This window comes from Misgurnus anguillicaudatus, chromosome 7 (assembly GCF_027580225.2).
Source record: "Misgurnus anguillicaudatus chromosome 7, ASM2758022v2, whole genome shotgun sequence".
Classification (NCBI taxonomy): domain Eukaryota; kingdom Metazoa; phylum Chordata; class Actinopteri; order Cypriniformes; family Cobitidae; genus Misgurnus; species Misgurnus anguillicaudatus.
This window is the reverse complement of record NC_073343.2, coordinates 6,034,566-6,050,849: the sequence shown is the minus strand read 5'-3', so window position 1 is coordinate 6,050,849 and position 16,284 is coordinate 6,034,566. Positions and strand designations below refer to the sequence as shown.

General features: G+C 37.2%; 2 protein-coding genes across 3 annotated transcripts; both read right to left on the bottom strand.

Annotated features, from left to right (window-relative positions):
• Positions 1-202: 202 nt before the first annotated feature.
• On the bottom strand, positions 203-6,287 carry LOC141365418 (uncharacterized). Its single transcript, XM_073870028.1, has 12 exons — positions 4,260-6,287; positions 3,067-3,139; positions 2,859-2,925; positions 2,671-2,764; positions 2,516-2,580; positions 2,370-2,425; positions 2,144-2,235; positions 1,701-2,030; positions 1,258-1,587; positions 773-1,144; positions 384-653; positions 203-255 (listed from the first exon to the last, which is right to left on the bottom strand). Exons 1-12 carry the CDS (start codon positions 4,483-4,485, stop codon positions 203-205), a joined length of 2,028 nt encoding a protein of 675 aa, XP_073726129.1. The 5' UTR covers positions 4,486-6,287.
• Positions 6,288-13,527: 7,240 nt separating this feature from the next.
• Positions 13,528-16,280, bottom strand: gnrh3 (gonadotropin-releasing hormone 3). Of its 2 annotated transcripts, XM_055172072.2 has the most exons (5): positions 15,935-16,271; positions 14,786-14,835; positions 14,544-14,688; positions 14,298-14,372; positions 13,528-14,190 (listed from the first exon to the last, which is right to left on the bottom strand). In XM_055172072.2, the coding sequence occupies exons 3-5, from the start codon at positions 14,679-14,681 to the stop codon at positions 14,119-14,121; spliced, it is 285 nt and encodes a 94-aa protein (XP_055028047.1). In that variant the 5' UTR covers positions 14,682-14,688; positions 14,786-14,835; positions 15,935-16,271; the 3' UTR covers positions 13,528-14,118. The 2 variants fall into 2 exon arrangements, with proteins under 2 accessions (XP_055028047.1, XP_055028048.1); XM_055172073.2 differs by lacking the exon at positions 14,786-14,835 and having other exon boundaries at positions 15,935-16,280.
• Between the last annotated feature and the right edge of the window lie 4 nt (positions 16,281-16,284).

Below are 16,284 nucleotides of genomic sequence, written 5' to 3'. Positions count from 1 at the left end.
ATTAATTGACATTAGTTATGTCTGACTCTGGTAAATGTTTACCTGTGACATGGCAGCAGCACGGCGCTTGAGGGACGCAACAATATTGTTAAGAGCTGTTGCTGCAAATATTCCAACACTTAACATTTGCTATTTGTAAAATCCCTAAAGCAAAACGTTATTTTACAAATGTTCAACCTAAACACTTTAGAATTTGTTAAACTTACTGAGCTACTGAAGTACAAAGAGAAGTGGCCGGAGCAGCCCACGGTGGAACTGGCAGAGGAGCAAGAATAAAAGCAAGAATAAAAATAATGGCAGTAACACTAAAAATTATGATTTTGGGAACATTTGTGCATATAAGAAAAACTGTTTGAAATTTAAATAATTTTTAAATAACTTACAGATAACCGGCAACGGTCCGGCCATCAGCAGACACCGCAGAGGGGCGGGACCCCCAGAGGAGCGGGCACGGCCCCCAGAGGAGCGGGCGTGGCCCCCAGAGGAGCGGGCGTGGCCCCCAGAGGAGAGGCCGCGGACCCCAGAGAAGCGGGCGCGACCACCAAAGGAGCGGGCACGACCGCCAGAGGAGCGGGAGCGTCCGGGACCTGCCCTCTGCCGGCCCTCTGGCGGCCCTCTGCCAGTTGCACCCACAGACCCAGTCTCAGGCTGAGCTGAACCGGATAAGCAAGAATAAAAATAATGTCAGTAACACTAAAAGTTACGTTTTTAAGAACAATTGTGCATATAAGAAAAACTGATTGAAATTTAAATTAATTTTTTAATAACTTACAGATGTCCTCTGAGTTCTGGACCTGCTCAGCAGTTGCCGTCGGCAGGACCATCAACGGAGCGGCCGTCGGCAGGACCGCCAAAGGACCGGCCGACGGCAGCATCCGCTGAAGACCGGCCGACGGCACGACCGGCTGAGGGGCGGGACCCCCAGAGGAGCGGGTGCGGCCCCCAGCGGAGCGGGCACGACCGACAGAGGAGCGGGCGCGACCGCCAGAGGAGCGGGCGCGACCGCCAGAGGAGCGGGCGCGACCGCCAGAGGAGCGGGCGCGACCGCCAGAGGAGCGGGCGCAACCGGGACCTGCCCTCTGCTGGCCCTCTGCCGGCCCTCTGCCGGTCGCACCCGCGGCCACAGTCTCAGGCTCCGCTGAACCTGATAAGCAAGAATAAAAATAATGTCAGTAACACTAAAAGTTACGATTTTAAGAACAATTGTGCATATAAGAAAAACTGATTGAAATTTAAATGAATTTTTTAATAACTTACAGATGTCCTCTGAGTTCTGGACCTGCTCAGCAGTTGCCGTCGGCAGGACCAGCAACGGAGCGGCCGTCGGCAGGACCGGCAAAGGACCGGCCGACGGCAGCACCCGCTGTGGACCGGCCGACGGCACAACCGGCTGAGGGGCGGAACCCCCAGAGGAGCGGACGCGACCCCCAGAGGAGCGGGTGCGGCCCCCAGAGGAGCAGGAGCAACCCCCAGAGGAGCGAGCGCGACCGCCAGAGGAGCGGGCGGGACCGGGACCTGCCCCCTGCCGGCCCTCTGGCGGCCCTCTGCCAGTCGCACCCGCGGACCCAGCCTCAGGCTGAGCTGAACCTGATAATCAAGAATAAAAATAATGTCAGTAACACTAAAAGTTACGATTTTAAGAACAATTGTGCATATAAGAAAAACTGATTGAAATTTAAATGAATTTTTTAATAACTTACAGATGTCCTCTGAGTTCTGGACCTGCTCAGCAGTTGCCGTCGGCAGGACCAGCAACGGAGCGGCCGTCGGCAGGACAGGCAAAGGAACGGCCGACGGCAGCACCCGCTGTGGACCGGCCGACGGCACGACCGGCTGAGAGGCGGGACCCCCAGAGGAGCGGGCGCGACCCCCAGAGGAGCGGGTGCGGCCCCCAGAGGAGCAGGAGCAACCCCCAGAGGAGCGGGCGCGACCGCCAGAGGAGCGGGCGGGACCGGGACCTGCCCTCTGCCGGCCCTCTGGCGGCCCTCTGCCAGTCGCACCCACGGACCCAGTGTCAGGCTGAGCTGAACCTGATAATCAAGAATAAAAATAATGTCAGTAACACTAAAAGTTACGATTTTAAGAACAATTGTGCATATAAGAAAAACTGATTGAAATTTAAATGAATTTTTTAATAACTTACAGATGTCCTCTGAGGACCGGACCGGCGGACGAGCGGCCATGGGTCGTCTGGTAACCCGGGCAGGTACCGGACATATGAGGGGGCGTACTGATCTATATATATATATATAAATAAATATAAAAATATTCAGGGACTACCCAATTGCTGTTTACATTTTTACATAAACATGGCTAAAACAAATATTACAAATGATTAAGTAAAACAAAAGGTTAATAGCTGAACTCACGGAGCATTAGATTGCCTAAAGCTCGCATCCACCTCCTCACATGTCACAGTAACAGTCTGCAGGAAAAATAACAAACTGAGAATTAACAAATGATCATTAAACTACTTTTTAACTTAAAATTGAACGAGTTATGATCAAATTTAAACCTGCGAGATTTTCGCAGACGGAATCCTGCCCGGGCCTGACCTTCGCCCATTGGGCTGTCCAAAACCTAATAAGCAAGAATAAAAATTACAAGTTAAAGAACAATTGTGAAACCCTCAAATCTTAATAAATATGTATTACAACATTTCAAACTTACAGACTCCCCTGGACAAACCGCGGGACACAGAACCTTCTTGAGCCTCCAACAGACCTCCTGGAGGGAACTCCTCAACTAGCTTTGTCCCACTTGGCTGGAAATGCAGAAAACAGAGAATTAATACATGCACATTCAATTACTTTGTAACTTGGCACTAGTTATGATAAGGGCTCTGGTAAAACTCTAACCTGTGAAGCACAAGTGGGACGCTTGTGAGGAGTTAGTCCCAGGGATCCTGGATAGCTCATAGAAGGTCTATAAATACAAATACAAAACTTAATAAAACCTGTTTGTGCAAACACTCAAGTACAATGCAATTTTTTATTTACAGCTAAACATATTTTTTTGTTTAAAACATGTTTTAACAACAATATTACTGTGAATGTTTTATCTTACCCTTTACTGAGACCGCCTTCGTTTGATGCCGCAGAAAACTTTGAAACACGTTTCTGGGCTTGAAACACTGGACCTGTATATGAAAAGCATTTTATGAGTTTTACAGTATAAGAGTTAAAGACCATTTTTTCTTCCAGTATATTGTCCAGAAGTGTCCATTTGAGATTAAGTCAGGTGTGAGAAGGACTTGCAATGTCAACAACATTAACAACGGTATTTGGTAACGCTTTATACTACGACCCGCAATGTACGGCATAATTAAATTGAATTTACAGCATAGCTATTTGTAACAACAGAGTAACTTTAAAGTACATACTTGTAGGTATAAGGTAACAATATATTTATTTTGGGGTAATAGGGTGGTAAAAATATGGAAAATTACTTTATAAATTATTTATAAGTATTTTAGAACTACAGTGTACCTATTGTAATATTACATGGTATGTACGACTTAGGCAAGTATCTGGGGAAATTATTTAATATTTTTTGTACATTTTTCTTATTCCCTACTTACTTGAAGAAGGTATATTGTATACAGTCAATGTCTACGAGCCACGTCGTCAAATAAAATATAACAGCACATCACTTTTTAGTAGCCTATATTACTGATATGATTTAAATAGCAAAAATCCAGCTGATTTATAATAATATCGCCCCTTAGTCATACATACCAAGTAATATTACAATAGTTACCCTGTACCCTTACAAAAAATGTTCTGTGGTAATCATGTGGTATTTAACTCTGTCCAAAAGCTTTGGTTTTACCACACAAAAACAACAGAAAACCCACATATGGCATCTAATGGTAAATTCGTGTGATACAATACCATTTTTACCACCTTATTACCCCAAACGTATCATATTGTTCCCTTATTACCTACAAGTATTATGTACTGTAAAGGTACTCTGTTGTTACAAATAGGTAACGTTACGTTGTAAATTCTGTTTAATTACCCGGTACATTGCGGGTCTTAATATGAAGCGTTACCCATGGTTTTAAAGTAACTGTCAAGTTTTTAAGTTAACGTTAGTATAGTAGCAAAACGATAACTGAGTTTTACACTTTACACGACTTTTTAGTTACAGATACTGACTCACTTACACAGTTCATGTCAAACTCTGATTAACACAAATATAATAAACACATCTCATTTTACTTTATAGTTAATAACAGAAGAAATGGGTTTACTTACAGGTCTCTCTCGCGGTGTCCGAAATACGGTGAACCGGCATCACCGCGGACTCCACAGCTGGCATCCGAGAACGCCTGCTGTATTGTCCGCGGTGGACCTTCGGTTGACCGCTAGGCTGGCGTCCCAAGAAAGAGACCAGCCAATTGTACATGGCCAAAAAAACCCGCGCGATTAGCCGGAATGGCCGGCTAACCGCAGAGGGCTTTTTTGGCCGTCTATAAATCATTGAGAAAAAAAAGAAATAAAAAACAAACACACGAACACACACCAAAAGCAAACTAACACACGCTCAAAACAAAACAAAAACACGCAAAACACACAAATTAAACTAAAAAACGAAATACAACGAAATAGCAATGAAGAGCAACAGCAACGTCAACCAAAATCTCCTAACTTTAAACCCACGAATTTTCTGGAATTTGCGCGCTCTTATATAGCCCTCTTACAGTGACGAAATAATCACACATGCTTGCAGTTCCATTAGCGTCACTTTTACTGTGACATCACCTTGTGCGCCATAGAAATAGTTTAACCACTTAACTGTCCTAGAGGAACACCTAGGTTTACTTTACTATTTTGGATGTAAATGTTTGTTGAATCATGACAAACTATATATGTTTGGAAAGGTCGAAGCATCTAGAATACATATTTCAGCAGTGTTTTATAAAAGAAATTATAATTGATTCATTTATGAAGAGAGTGTGCTTCAAAAGATTTATATCCTGCTAAATGTCACTGTCCCAACGGTGGGATGCTTACAATTACTTCAATGTTTTGCATGAATTCTTATCCAATCATGACCAACTGTATATCAATGGAAAGCTCTAAGAGTGTAGTTTTCATTTATCATCATCATTTTGGGAAAAGATTGACATAGTGCGAGTCATTTTCTAAAAGGTCAAGCAGGCCCACATTGTTTTTACATATTTATAACACTAATACCCCAAAACCTAAAAACCTTGACAAACTATACATCTTTGGAAAGCTCTAGAGTGTAGTTTCCATATTTCATCACAAGTTTAGGAAAATTACGACGTAGTCAAAGTCAGTTTCTAAAACGTCACGGGCCACAGGTGGACCCAATTTGTTTTTACATATGTATGCTGCTGTATAGTAATACCCTGTTCTAAACCTAGAAAATCCAGTCAAACTATATATCTTTGGAAAGTTCTTAGAGTGCAGTTTTCATATTTCATCAAAATTTTGGGAAAGAAATGACGTAGTGAGAGTCAATTTCTAAAAGGTCAACATGTAGGCCCAATTTGTTTTTACATATTTCTAAACCTCTACTCTAAACCTAAAAAATCTTGATAAACTATATATCACTGGAAAGCTCTCAGAATGTAGTTTTCATATTTCAAGGTCATCTGATGATAGAAATAATGTAGTGACAGTTTTTAGTTACATGACCCCACCCCCCATAGGAATGCATATAAATTTTATATATTCATAACACTATATCCTGGTCTACACAGTCTCACCCCATGGCGTCAATATTTGAGATAGATATATTACAGAGAAAAACTATAGACCATTTTGCCAGATGTAAACAACACTGGTCCAAAAGCACTTCCTCTTGTTTTACATTTTTTTAAGTTAATATTTATTTTACATTTTAATTCAATTAATATTAATATTTTGTTCAGTGTTAAAAAACTGAAACAGGAAGTCTTCTGGATCAGTGTTGTTTCTTGCAAAATGGTCTATAAACATTCTCCATTAAATTGTCCTTCGACCCAAAGCTAGGCCTGTCATATAAACACATAAATATTAGCCATATATAACATCATTTTAATTATCATTGCAGTATTTCGTACTGTCTTTACTATATATGAAGTGTTTTCTATAGGTTATGTTTGTATTGTAATTACTTGTTGTTGTTAACTGTAAGACTCTTTTATTTTTAACATTCAGTAACATTTATCTCTGACTATATAATTCTTTTAAAATAAACTAGGGATGCACCGATAGGATTTTTTTGGGCCGATACCGATATTAAACACTTGTATATAATACTATACAGTTGGTTTATTAGCTAGTTTATTTCTGCATTAAATTATTTTTACTGAACATGGATTGAATCTAATGAACATTCAACTGACCAACAAAATAAGAGAGGCACAAATTAAGCTAAAACAAATATAATAAGACTGCACGACAACCTTCAAAGGTGCTTTTTGCTATTCAGCATTTGTTTAATTAACAACATTAACTCATTTTTTTACATATAATTCTTTATGCAGTTAATTAATAAACAATCGGTATCGGCCTTTCTTGTGCTATTGCCGATTAGCCGATGGTTTCAAATTCATCAAAAATCGTCCGATAAATATCGGCGGCCGATACATCGGTGCATCACTAAAATAAACCCTAATTATCATCCGAACGAATATAGTGACCGTGTATTGTTTTCATATTAGTTGCTTAAATAAGTGTGGGCTAAACATTCCCCAAATCCATTCACAAAGTTAAAACGTAGAAAATGGATTAAGGTTCACAGTGTTGGGCAGAAACTAGTAACTAGTTACTTTAATAATATTACTTTCCCTGGTAACTGGTAGTGTAATGATTTACTAAAAAACAGATACATTACAGTTACCATCCAAAAAGGGCTAGTTGCTAGTTACATGTTTAACTGGCACCTGCTTGAGCCTGTTGCAAATTTTGGTGTATATGTTACTGCTTTATTACATTACATAACTTGTTTAACAAATAGTTTGAGGCTGTTGTACTCTTCATTTATCTGCAACTTTCATGGATGAATGGAAGGTAGTTGAAAATCGTAAAAGAAAGTCAAACTGGGATCAGTGGTCTGATTCTGATAGCGGAAAGGGGAGGCATCAGATAAGGAGAAGAATGGAGGAATATAAAGTAATGATACAATTTGTATCTAAAACCGAAGTTGCAATGAATCCGCTGAGTTTAACTAAAGCGATTAATGACGAGATAGGACCGATCGATAAGGCAAAAATGGTAAGGGGTGGAAAATTGCTAATTTTTTGCAAAGACAACAAGCAGCAGAAAAAAGCGTTAGGAATAAAGACGTTACTGGGAAAGAAAGTAGTAAGTCAAATTCCAGAAGAGAGGAACTGGGTAAGAGGAGTGATTACAGGAATCCCGATATATATGACAACAGAAAGAATCAAAAAGAATATCTCTGAAGTAGAAGTGAAGGAAGTAAGAAGACTTCTGTCAAAGACAAAATGTATAGTTTATCTGTGATGTTACTTTGTGATGAGGATAAATTACCTGAAAGGGTATATTTGGGATACATAAGATATATGGTTAGACCTTATGTACCTCCCCCATTAAGATGTTATAAATGTCAAAGATTTGGCCATGTTGCGGCAGTGCGTAAAGGGAAACAAAGCTGTGCAAGGTGTGGAGGAGAGCATGATTATGGAAAATGTGATCAAGAAGTGAATCCTAAATGCTGTAACTGTGGGGGAGAGCATAGCGCAGGGTACGGAGGATGTCAAGCGAGGAAAAAAGTCTTGAAAATACAAAATGTAAGAGTGGAAAACGGTTTAACATATGCTGAGGCTTTGAAAAAAGTGGAACAGGAAGCAAATGAGGGTAAGAAAGCTGGACCTTAGGAAATGAACAAAAGTATAGAAGAGACTGAGAAGGAGCCAATGGAGATTGATAAAGTGTCTTTTGTGGCATTTATAGTTGAAGTGGTTAATTGCTCAGCACAAACCGAAAGTCGGACAGAGAGAATTAAAATCATAGTGAGATCTGCTGAAAAGTATTTGGGAATAGACGGAATAAGTGTGAAAATGATAAATGAAAAACTAAAAGTACAGGTAGGAAACACTCAGACAGTATGTGGTGGTACATAATGGTATTACTTATATTACAATGGAACGCAAGAAGTTTGATTGCAAACGGACAGGAGTTTAAGAATTTTATTTTAAAACAAGAAAGGTGCCCAGATATAATATGTATTCAGAAGTCTTGGTTAAAACCTTGTCTTAACTTTACATTATTAGGATATATTGCAATACGTAGAGACAGACCAGGTGGAAATGGTGGTGGGATAGTAACTTTCATAAAACAAGATATAGGTTACCGGACTGTAGAGATAAATCAGGAACATGAGGTAATAGTAGTTGAGATATGGGAAGGATCAGAAAGTATAAAAATAGTGAATCTGTATAATCCATGTAAGAAACTAAATATAAGTGATTTGGAAAAAATTGATGAGAAAGGTAAACAAAAGATGGTATGGTGTGGTGATTTTAATTCTCATAATACATTGTGGGGGAGTGAAAATACAGATCATAATGGATTGGTTGTGGAAGAATTGTTAAATTTGAGAGGATTAGTGTGTGTAAATGATGGGACAGGCACTAGAATAGATATTGGAAGTGGAAAGATGTCAGCTATAGATCTCACTTTGGTATCAAATAATTTAGCAAGCAAAAGTACTTGGAAAGTGATAACTCACAACAATATAGGAAGCGACCATTTTCCAATTTTATGTAAAATAGGAATAGATATTCATAAAGAAAAGGTAGAAAGAATTCAAAGATGGGCATTTAAAAAGGCAAACTGGGAACAATTTAGGGAGATAAGTGAAGTTTATTTGGAGGGTTGTCAGAAAGGAATAGAAGATGTAGAGGAGTTAAATAATAATATATGTAAAGCAATTCGGAGAGCAGCAGTAGAAGCAATAGGGAAAAAGAAGTCGGGAAATAGGAAAAAGGTGGTTCCTTGGTGGAACGAGGAATGCAGTGATGCAATATATGTAAGGAATAAAGCTCTTAAGAAAGTAAGAAGTAGTATGAATTTTAATGATTTAATAATTTATAAAAAAGCGCAAGCAAAAGTGAGGCGGATTATAAGAATAGATAAGAGAAAATATTGGAAGGAATTCTGCGAAAGTATTGGTGGAGATATTGAGTTAAGTAAAATATGGGGGATGATTAGAAAGATGAGTGGAATTCAGAGTTATAGTAGCATACCAGTATTAATAGGTAAAGAAAAAGTTGCAGTTACAAATAAAGAAAAAGTTGAAATATTAGTGGAATCATTTGTGAAGGTGCATAGTAATGAGAATATTTCAGAGGATATGAGAAGAAATAGGAGACAACGTATTAGAGAGAATCCAAAAATTTTAGAAAAAAGAGGGCATTTGGGTAGTGTAACTGAGGTAGAGTTTACTCGGTGTAAGGAAAACTTCTCCAGGAAAGGATGACATTTGTGTGGAGTTGATAAAAAATGTATCTGAAACATCATTAAATACAATTCTAGGATTGTTTAACAAGGTATGGGCAACAGGGAATCTTCCTTCTGAATGGAAGCACGGGGTCATAGTGCCAATTGCTAAACCAGGGAAAGACAAAGCTCAACCAAGCAGCTATAGGCCAATAGCATTGACATCAAACCTATGTAAGCTCATGGAGAGAATGGTAATGTCAAGGTTAGTATATTTTATTGAGAAGAAGGAGTTATTTTCACAATACCAGAGTGGTTTTAGGAAGGGTCGTAGTACTATGGATTCAGTAGTTAATCTAGAGGCAGCAATAAGAAAGGCCCAAGTAAATAAAGAGGTAGTATGTGGTGTGTTCTTCGATATCGAGAAGGCTTATGATATGTTATGGAAAGAGGGTTTGTTATTGAAACTTGATAAAATGGGTATTACTGGAAGGATGTATGATTGGATCAAGGACTTCTTAATGAACGGGACAATACAAGTTAGAATTGGGACAACATATTCACAGATATATAAAATAGACAATGGTACTCCGCAAGGTAGCGTATGCAGTCCAATACTTTTTAACATTATGATTAATGATATTTATACACAAATTGACACAGGGATAGGGAGGTCATTGTACGCAGATGATGGTGCAATATGGAAAAGGGGAAGAAATGAAAAATTTGTAGTAAAATGTCTACAGGGGGCAGTAAATAAGGTAGAAAAGTGGGCGAATGAGTGGGGTTTCCGGTTCTCAATTGCAAAAACGCAGGTCATTTGTTTTTCTAAAAGGTGGAAAAATCTCATTTATGGTCATGAATTGGAACAAGTTAAAATGGTAAGGTTTTTAGGTATGTGGATGGACTCTAAATTAACATTTGATTTTCACATTAAAAAGCTAATAGATAAATGTAAAAAAGGAGTTAATGTAATGAGATGCTTGGCCGGGGTTGAGTGGGGTGCGAGTAGACAGTCTTTAAGAAGAATATACAGTTCATTAATAAGACCGGCAATAGATTATGGGTGTCTGGTATACTGTTCTGCATCAGAAACATGGCTCAAAAAAATTGAGGTAATTCAGACTCAAGCTCTAAGGATTAGCTGCGGAGCATTTAGAACATCTCCAGTACCGTCTATTCAAGTAGAGATGGGAGAAATGCCACTAGAAGCTCGTAGGAGAAAGTTAAGAATGAGATACTGGATTAATGTTAAAGGACATGATGAAAGACATCCAGTTAAAAAGGTACTGGAGAATTGTTGGGAGTATGAGTATAAAAATATAAAGAGTTTTGGATGGGTAGCAAATGAGGAGGCACAGGAAATGGGTATAACAGAGATAGAGGTAGCTCCATCTGTTGTAATTTCATCTGTACCCCCATGGTTATTCCCAATGCCAGAAATAGACCTATTCATACATAGTGAGATGCATAAAGATGAACTAAATTTGCCATTAAAAGTAATGGTTCAACAATACATTAATCAAGCATATAGAAACATGACTCACATATCCACAGATGGATCCAAAGATACAAAAACAGGTAGAGCAGCTGCAGCTGTTTATATTCCTCAGTACAATATTAGAATAGCAAAAAGAGCGACTGATCATATAATTGTTTTTACAACAGAACTTGTAGCCATGTTATTGGCTTTAAATTGGGTAGAAGAAAAGCAACCTAACAGTAGTGTGATATGTACAGACTCACTTTCAGTTCTGCAAAGTTTAGAAAGTGGATCATCTTTAGCCAGACAAGATATTTTAAACGAAACATTACAGAAGGTATATAACATAAAGCGCTTAGGGGTAAAAGTAAGGTTTTTGTGGGTTCCAGCCCATATTGGAGTAAAGGGAAGCGAGGAAGTTGATAAACTGGCAAAGGAAGCATTACAAGATCCCGAAATCAACATCAGATTGCAGCTAAGTAAAGCGGAAATAAAGGGGATAATTGGGAATGAAGTGAAAAAGAGTTGGCAGAGATTATGGGACAATGAAATAAGAGGAAGACATCTATATAGTATACTCAGAAAAGTGGGGGTGGAAAGAACGATGATAAATAACAGGAAAAATTATGTAATAATAACAAGGTTACGTATTGGGCATTCGGCACTAAATCAAAGTCTATATAAAATAGGTAAACATGAAACAGGTAATTGTGATAAATGTGGATATCCAGAGACAGTAAAGCATGTATTACTAGAATGTATAGCATACAACAGAGAAAGAATTGAACTGGTTCAGTTACTAAAGAATGGGAATGTAAGTAGTCTTTCACTCAAGGAAATATTAGGAGAAGGAACAAATTATAAAATACGTGAGGAGTTATTAAAATATTTAAAGGATACAGAACTGGTAAAAAAGATATAGCGTTAATCATTAAATATCTTTAAATAAATAAATTTTTCTTTTCCTGTTTTTTTTTCTTATCACCAAATGTATTCAACCAAGTAGTGCTCCATACTCCAATCCAGTAGGTGGCGGTAAATGCACCTTAAGTTGGTTTGCCACCCGCCATTTAAACAACAAAAGAAGAAGAAGAAGAAGAGTATCATTTTTTGCTTTTGGTCCGGACCAAATGAACCATAGATATGTATATAAAGGCTAGATGGCTCGTCCGCGCTGCTGGCCAATTGAGTGCAACGTCCGCATTTTGGCGGCCATCTTACGACAGGGCGCTCGCTCACTCGTAGCATTGAGTTTTAATGATGCAGGTATTTTTAAATGACCATAACTTGCTTAATTTTTTACCGATTTTCAAACGGTTTGGTTTGTTATAAACGTCAAAGATGTACCTATGACACTGCATACCTATACTAAAAATAAAAAATAAATTCATGAAACATGTTAAAGCATCCAGAATTATAGCCACATTAATAACGTTTGTAAAACCCCAAACCGTTTGAAAATCGGTAGAAAATTGAGCAAGTTATGGTCATTTAAAAGTACCTGCACCATTAAACTCAATGCTACGAGTGAGCGAGCGCCCTGTCGTAAGATGGCCGCCAGGTGATGCCGTTAGGGACTCCGCCTTGAGCCATCTAGCCTTTATATACATATCTATGAAATGAACCGAATTACAGATGTGAAAACGCCCGAAAAATGATGTCTTCACTTCCACTTTGTGATGTAATTTAAAGCAGCAGTATGTTTATAGATAAAACAAGTTAGTGTGATGGGGTGGTAAGTCAAATTGATGGATACACATAAATCATAAAATATTTACAAAAAAATATAAGTTTTCTTTTGAATAAATGTATATTTTCTTAACAGGGACACATATATTCCTGAAAAAAAAATAAATTTTTGCAACAAAAAACAACAACTTTTTTGGTGATATTTTTGATGCAAATGTTTTATTGGTCAGCACGGACATGTGAAATTGTGTAAGTATAGCAGTAATGGAAAAATGATAAAAATAGTATGTTAATCTTTAAGAATAGTATTTTATCATATATCATGTTAACAAGGACACTTAAATTAATAACGTTAAGCTTTGAAAACACGTTAGGAAATGTTTTGGGCCTTATGCATCTCATTAAATGTTGTGGACGCAAATGGCACCCGTTTCGTAGAATGACATCTTTTAGGTACAAAGTGTACTTTTTGAAAAGACAACTTCTGTACCTTTTTTTCTGAGAGTGGTTTTGTTTGCAATTAATGAGTTTTGATTCACAGATATTTTCTTGGAAGCTATGGCAGATGTCAGTATGCGTCAAAAACACATTTTGTATCAGCCACATGTAAATGCTCCATGCTGTGCAGGTGCTGCATTGTAGTTCATGCTCAGAAGTGATAACATCTAAGCACTTATATATGATTAAGGTATCACACTGTTGTTCAGTTCCAGATCTCACATCTGACGCTCCCTCATTTGTGCACTTTACTTACTCTACTAAGCCAAGTCATCACTATCAGAGGTGTCAAGCCAAATGTCTCCATTAAAATACAAATATAGAATCACCTGCTGGAGAACACATATAAGAGCCACCTCAGCTATTTTATCACCTGCTTAACATATTAATGCACTTCTGGAGACACACTTTTATTGAAAATGAATGTATTGTTCACGGCATTGTGGCTCAAATGGTAAAATAGCATGATAATTTAAAAGGGAATGCATTAAATGATAAACTGTATATCTTGAATGTTAGTCATTTTTGGTTGTCTTTTATTTATTTATTTATTAATCTCCTATACTGTCATTAGGTTGAATACATTTACACTCACGTCACATACATTCAGATATGTGAAAAAAAATGTAAACACTGGTGGCATGTTTATTAAGCACAGTAGACATATTACTTTAAAATAAATTACAGCCCAATACACAAATAATACAAAACATATTAGCAAGAAGGGAGAGGTGTTTGGAGTTTAAAGGTGGCACAAGAGTGCCACCATGTGGATGAGAAGTTTGTATCTATTTTAAAGAATAAGTCTGTGTGTATTTTATCTGTATTGTGGAAAATGACTGTCTGATTGATTATTTCATCAATTAGTGTAAACATTTTTGTTTTTGGCACCTATACTTATTTACAGTATATGTGTACCTCCAGTGCTACATTTATTAAAATCAGATGAGGAGGATATCAGGACTCAGTAAGACATTTTATTCCCAAGGAGTAAAAGACGTTTTAATTAAACAGGTTTATCATCATCTTTTACATTCTTCCTCGTCTGTTGGGAAATCTGTGTACCTTCAGAGGCAAACCTTCAGCGTCCACCTCATTCACCTGAAATTATAAGAGAAGGACATCACTGATCAATAAAAACAATTTTACAATGTGAAGTTCAGTCACTGATGTTTTCCAATAAGAATGAGAAACAGCCGTGTTCTCACTGTGTGCATTGGTGAAAACTTCTCCAGCGGAGATTCGGCAGGAATGGAGAGGACTGTGTCACCAGCATCCATCATCTGAGAATATAATAGAGGTTATAGATTTAGATATAGATTTTTATATAAGAACCTCATAACTCAACGTTGTATTGCATTACTTCTGGTTATGGTTTGCTTACTTTTCTTATGTGCTATTAAATTTAAAGGAAAAAAGATCAATGCTGAGGAAGACAAAGAGCATAATCTTACCCTGAATGTTGCCTCTACTTCCCCGACATTTCTTTTACCACCAGGAAGCCACCCATATGACCAGTGCTGGCAAAAACTAACTTCCAGCACAAATACTAACATTAACAACTGGACCAGTAGCCTTCCTTTCCACTCCATACTGGAACTGAAACAAAGACATTTGAAGTAGCCATACTGTACTCTCAAAATGACATTTAATAAAAAAATGTTTTGTTGTTTTGTTTCTTTAGCTTGATATTTACATTTGTACTAGTTGTTAGGCAAAAGATGATATAATCGTCCAGTTCAGATTCTACAGTGGAAAAAGAAAGCCAGTTCAACAAAGTGGTTCATGATAGCATTTCAGAAAATGCAGACTCAAACGTATTAATTACATATAGAAGAAGGCAAAATGAGTAATGATACATACAACATGATGACATTTAAAGGGACAGTTCACCCAAAATGAAAATTCTGTCATTATTTACTCAATCTTATGTTGTTCTAAACCTTTATGAGTTTTTTATTCTGTTGAACACAAAAGAAGATATTTTAAATGGTATCCATTGGTACCCATTGACTTACATAAGTAAAAACAAATACTTTGAAAGTCAATGGGTGCCGTCAAGTGTGCTTGCCATCAGTTATCGAAATTTTTATTTTCTGTTCAACAAAATAAAGAAACGTATACACCCTTAGAACAACATAAGGTAAGTAAATGATGAAATGATTTTCTTTTTTGGGTGAACTAACATTTTAACAATATTTTAAAATGAAACCAACAATTCTGACAATTGATCATCAAAAGAAAACATTCAAAATATGCACAGAAATTGTATAATTTATCCGCATTTGTGTATAACAAATAATTGTATGTCTGTATTACATTTAAGAGGTGCTTTGTATGTGTAAAACTTTAAAAATATATAACATTTTTTTTAGTGCTGGGCAAAGATTAATTGCGATTAATCGCATACAAAATACAATTTTTGTATTTGATTTTTTGCATAATATATGAGTGTGTGCTGTGTGCAATTATTATATAAATACACACACATTCATGGATGTATTTAAGAAACATTTAAATGTATATGTATTTATATTTTTTAATATTCTATATGATATATGAATAAAAAATATATAAATCAAAAAATTCTGAAATGAATATATGTATGTGTGTGTGGTAAATATAATTACACACAGCACACACACATATATTATGCAAAAAACCTTTTCATTTGTATGCGATTAATCTTTGCCCAGCACTAATTATTTTGTATATATTCCTTTAAGAATTGTTGTAGCAAGGTATGACTTTTTTAAGCAGAATAAATATGAATTAATAGATCTCCTTAATAATGGCATTTAAAAAAACGAGAAAATTTATATAGAAATGTGATGTCTTATCCTACCTGTTGTCCTGGTGAAGATGAGTTGTGTTGTTCTTGATCTCTTTTATATAATCCTTTAAAAATTAGTAAAAAATCATTTAGTCATCAGGAGACCCAAGGATACCCCAGGGCAGGTGCAGGAGCACGCTCTAATGCACACCTGGGGTTAGTAATAAAGAACTGTCATGGGGACCTAGCTAATGGATTTGTGTAAAGCCTAAAAATCATTCAGTAATGCTATGTCTAAATGGTCAAAACAGACTCTTCAAATGGCTAAATCAACACAAGGGACCTGATGAACTATCTGTATAACTGTTAATGGCTGTGCAAACAAAGGGTGAATCATCACACTTACAATCAACACTTTACTT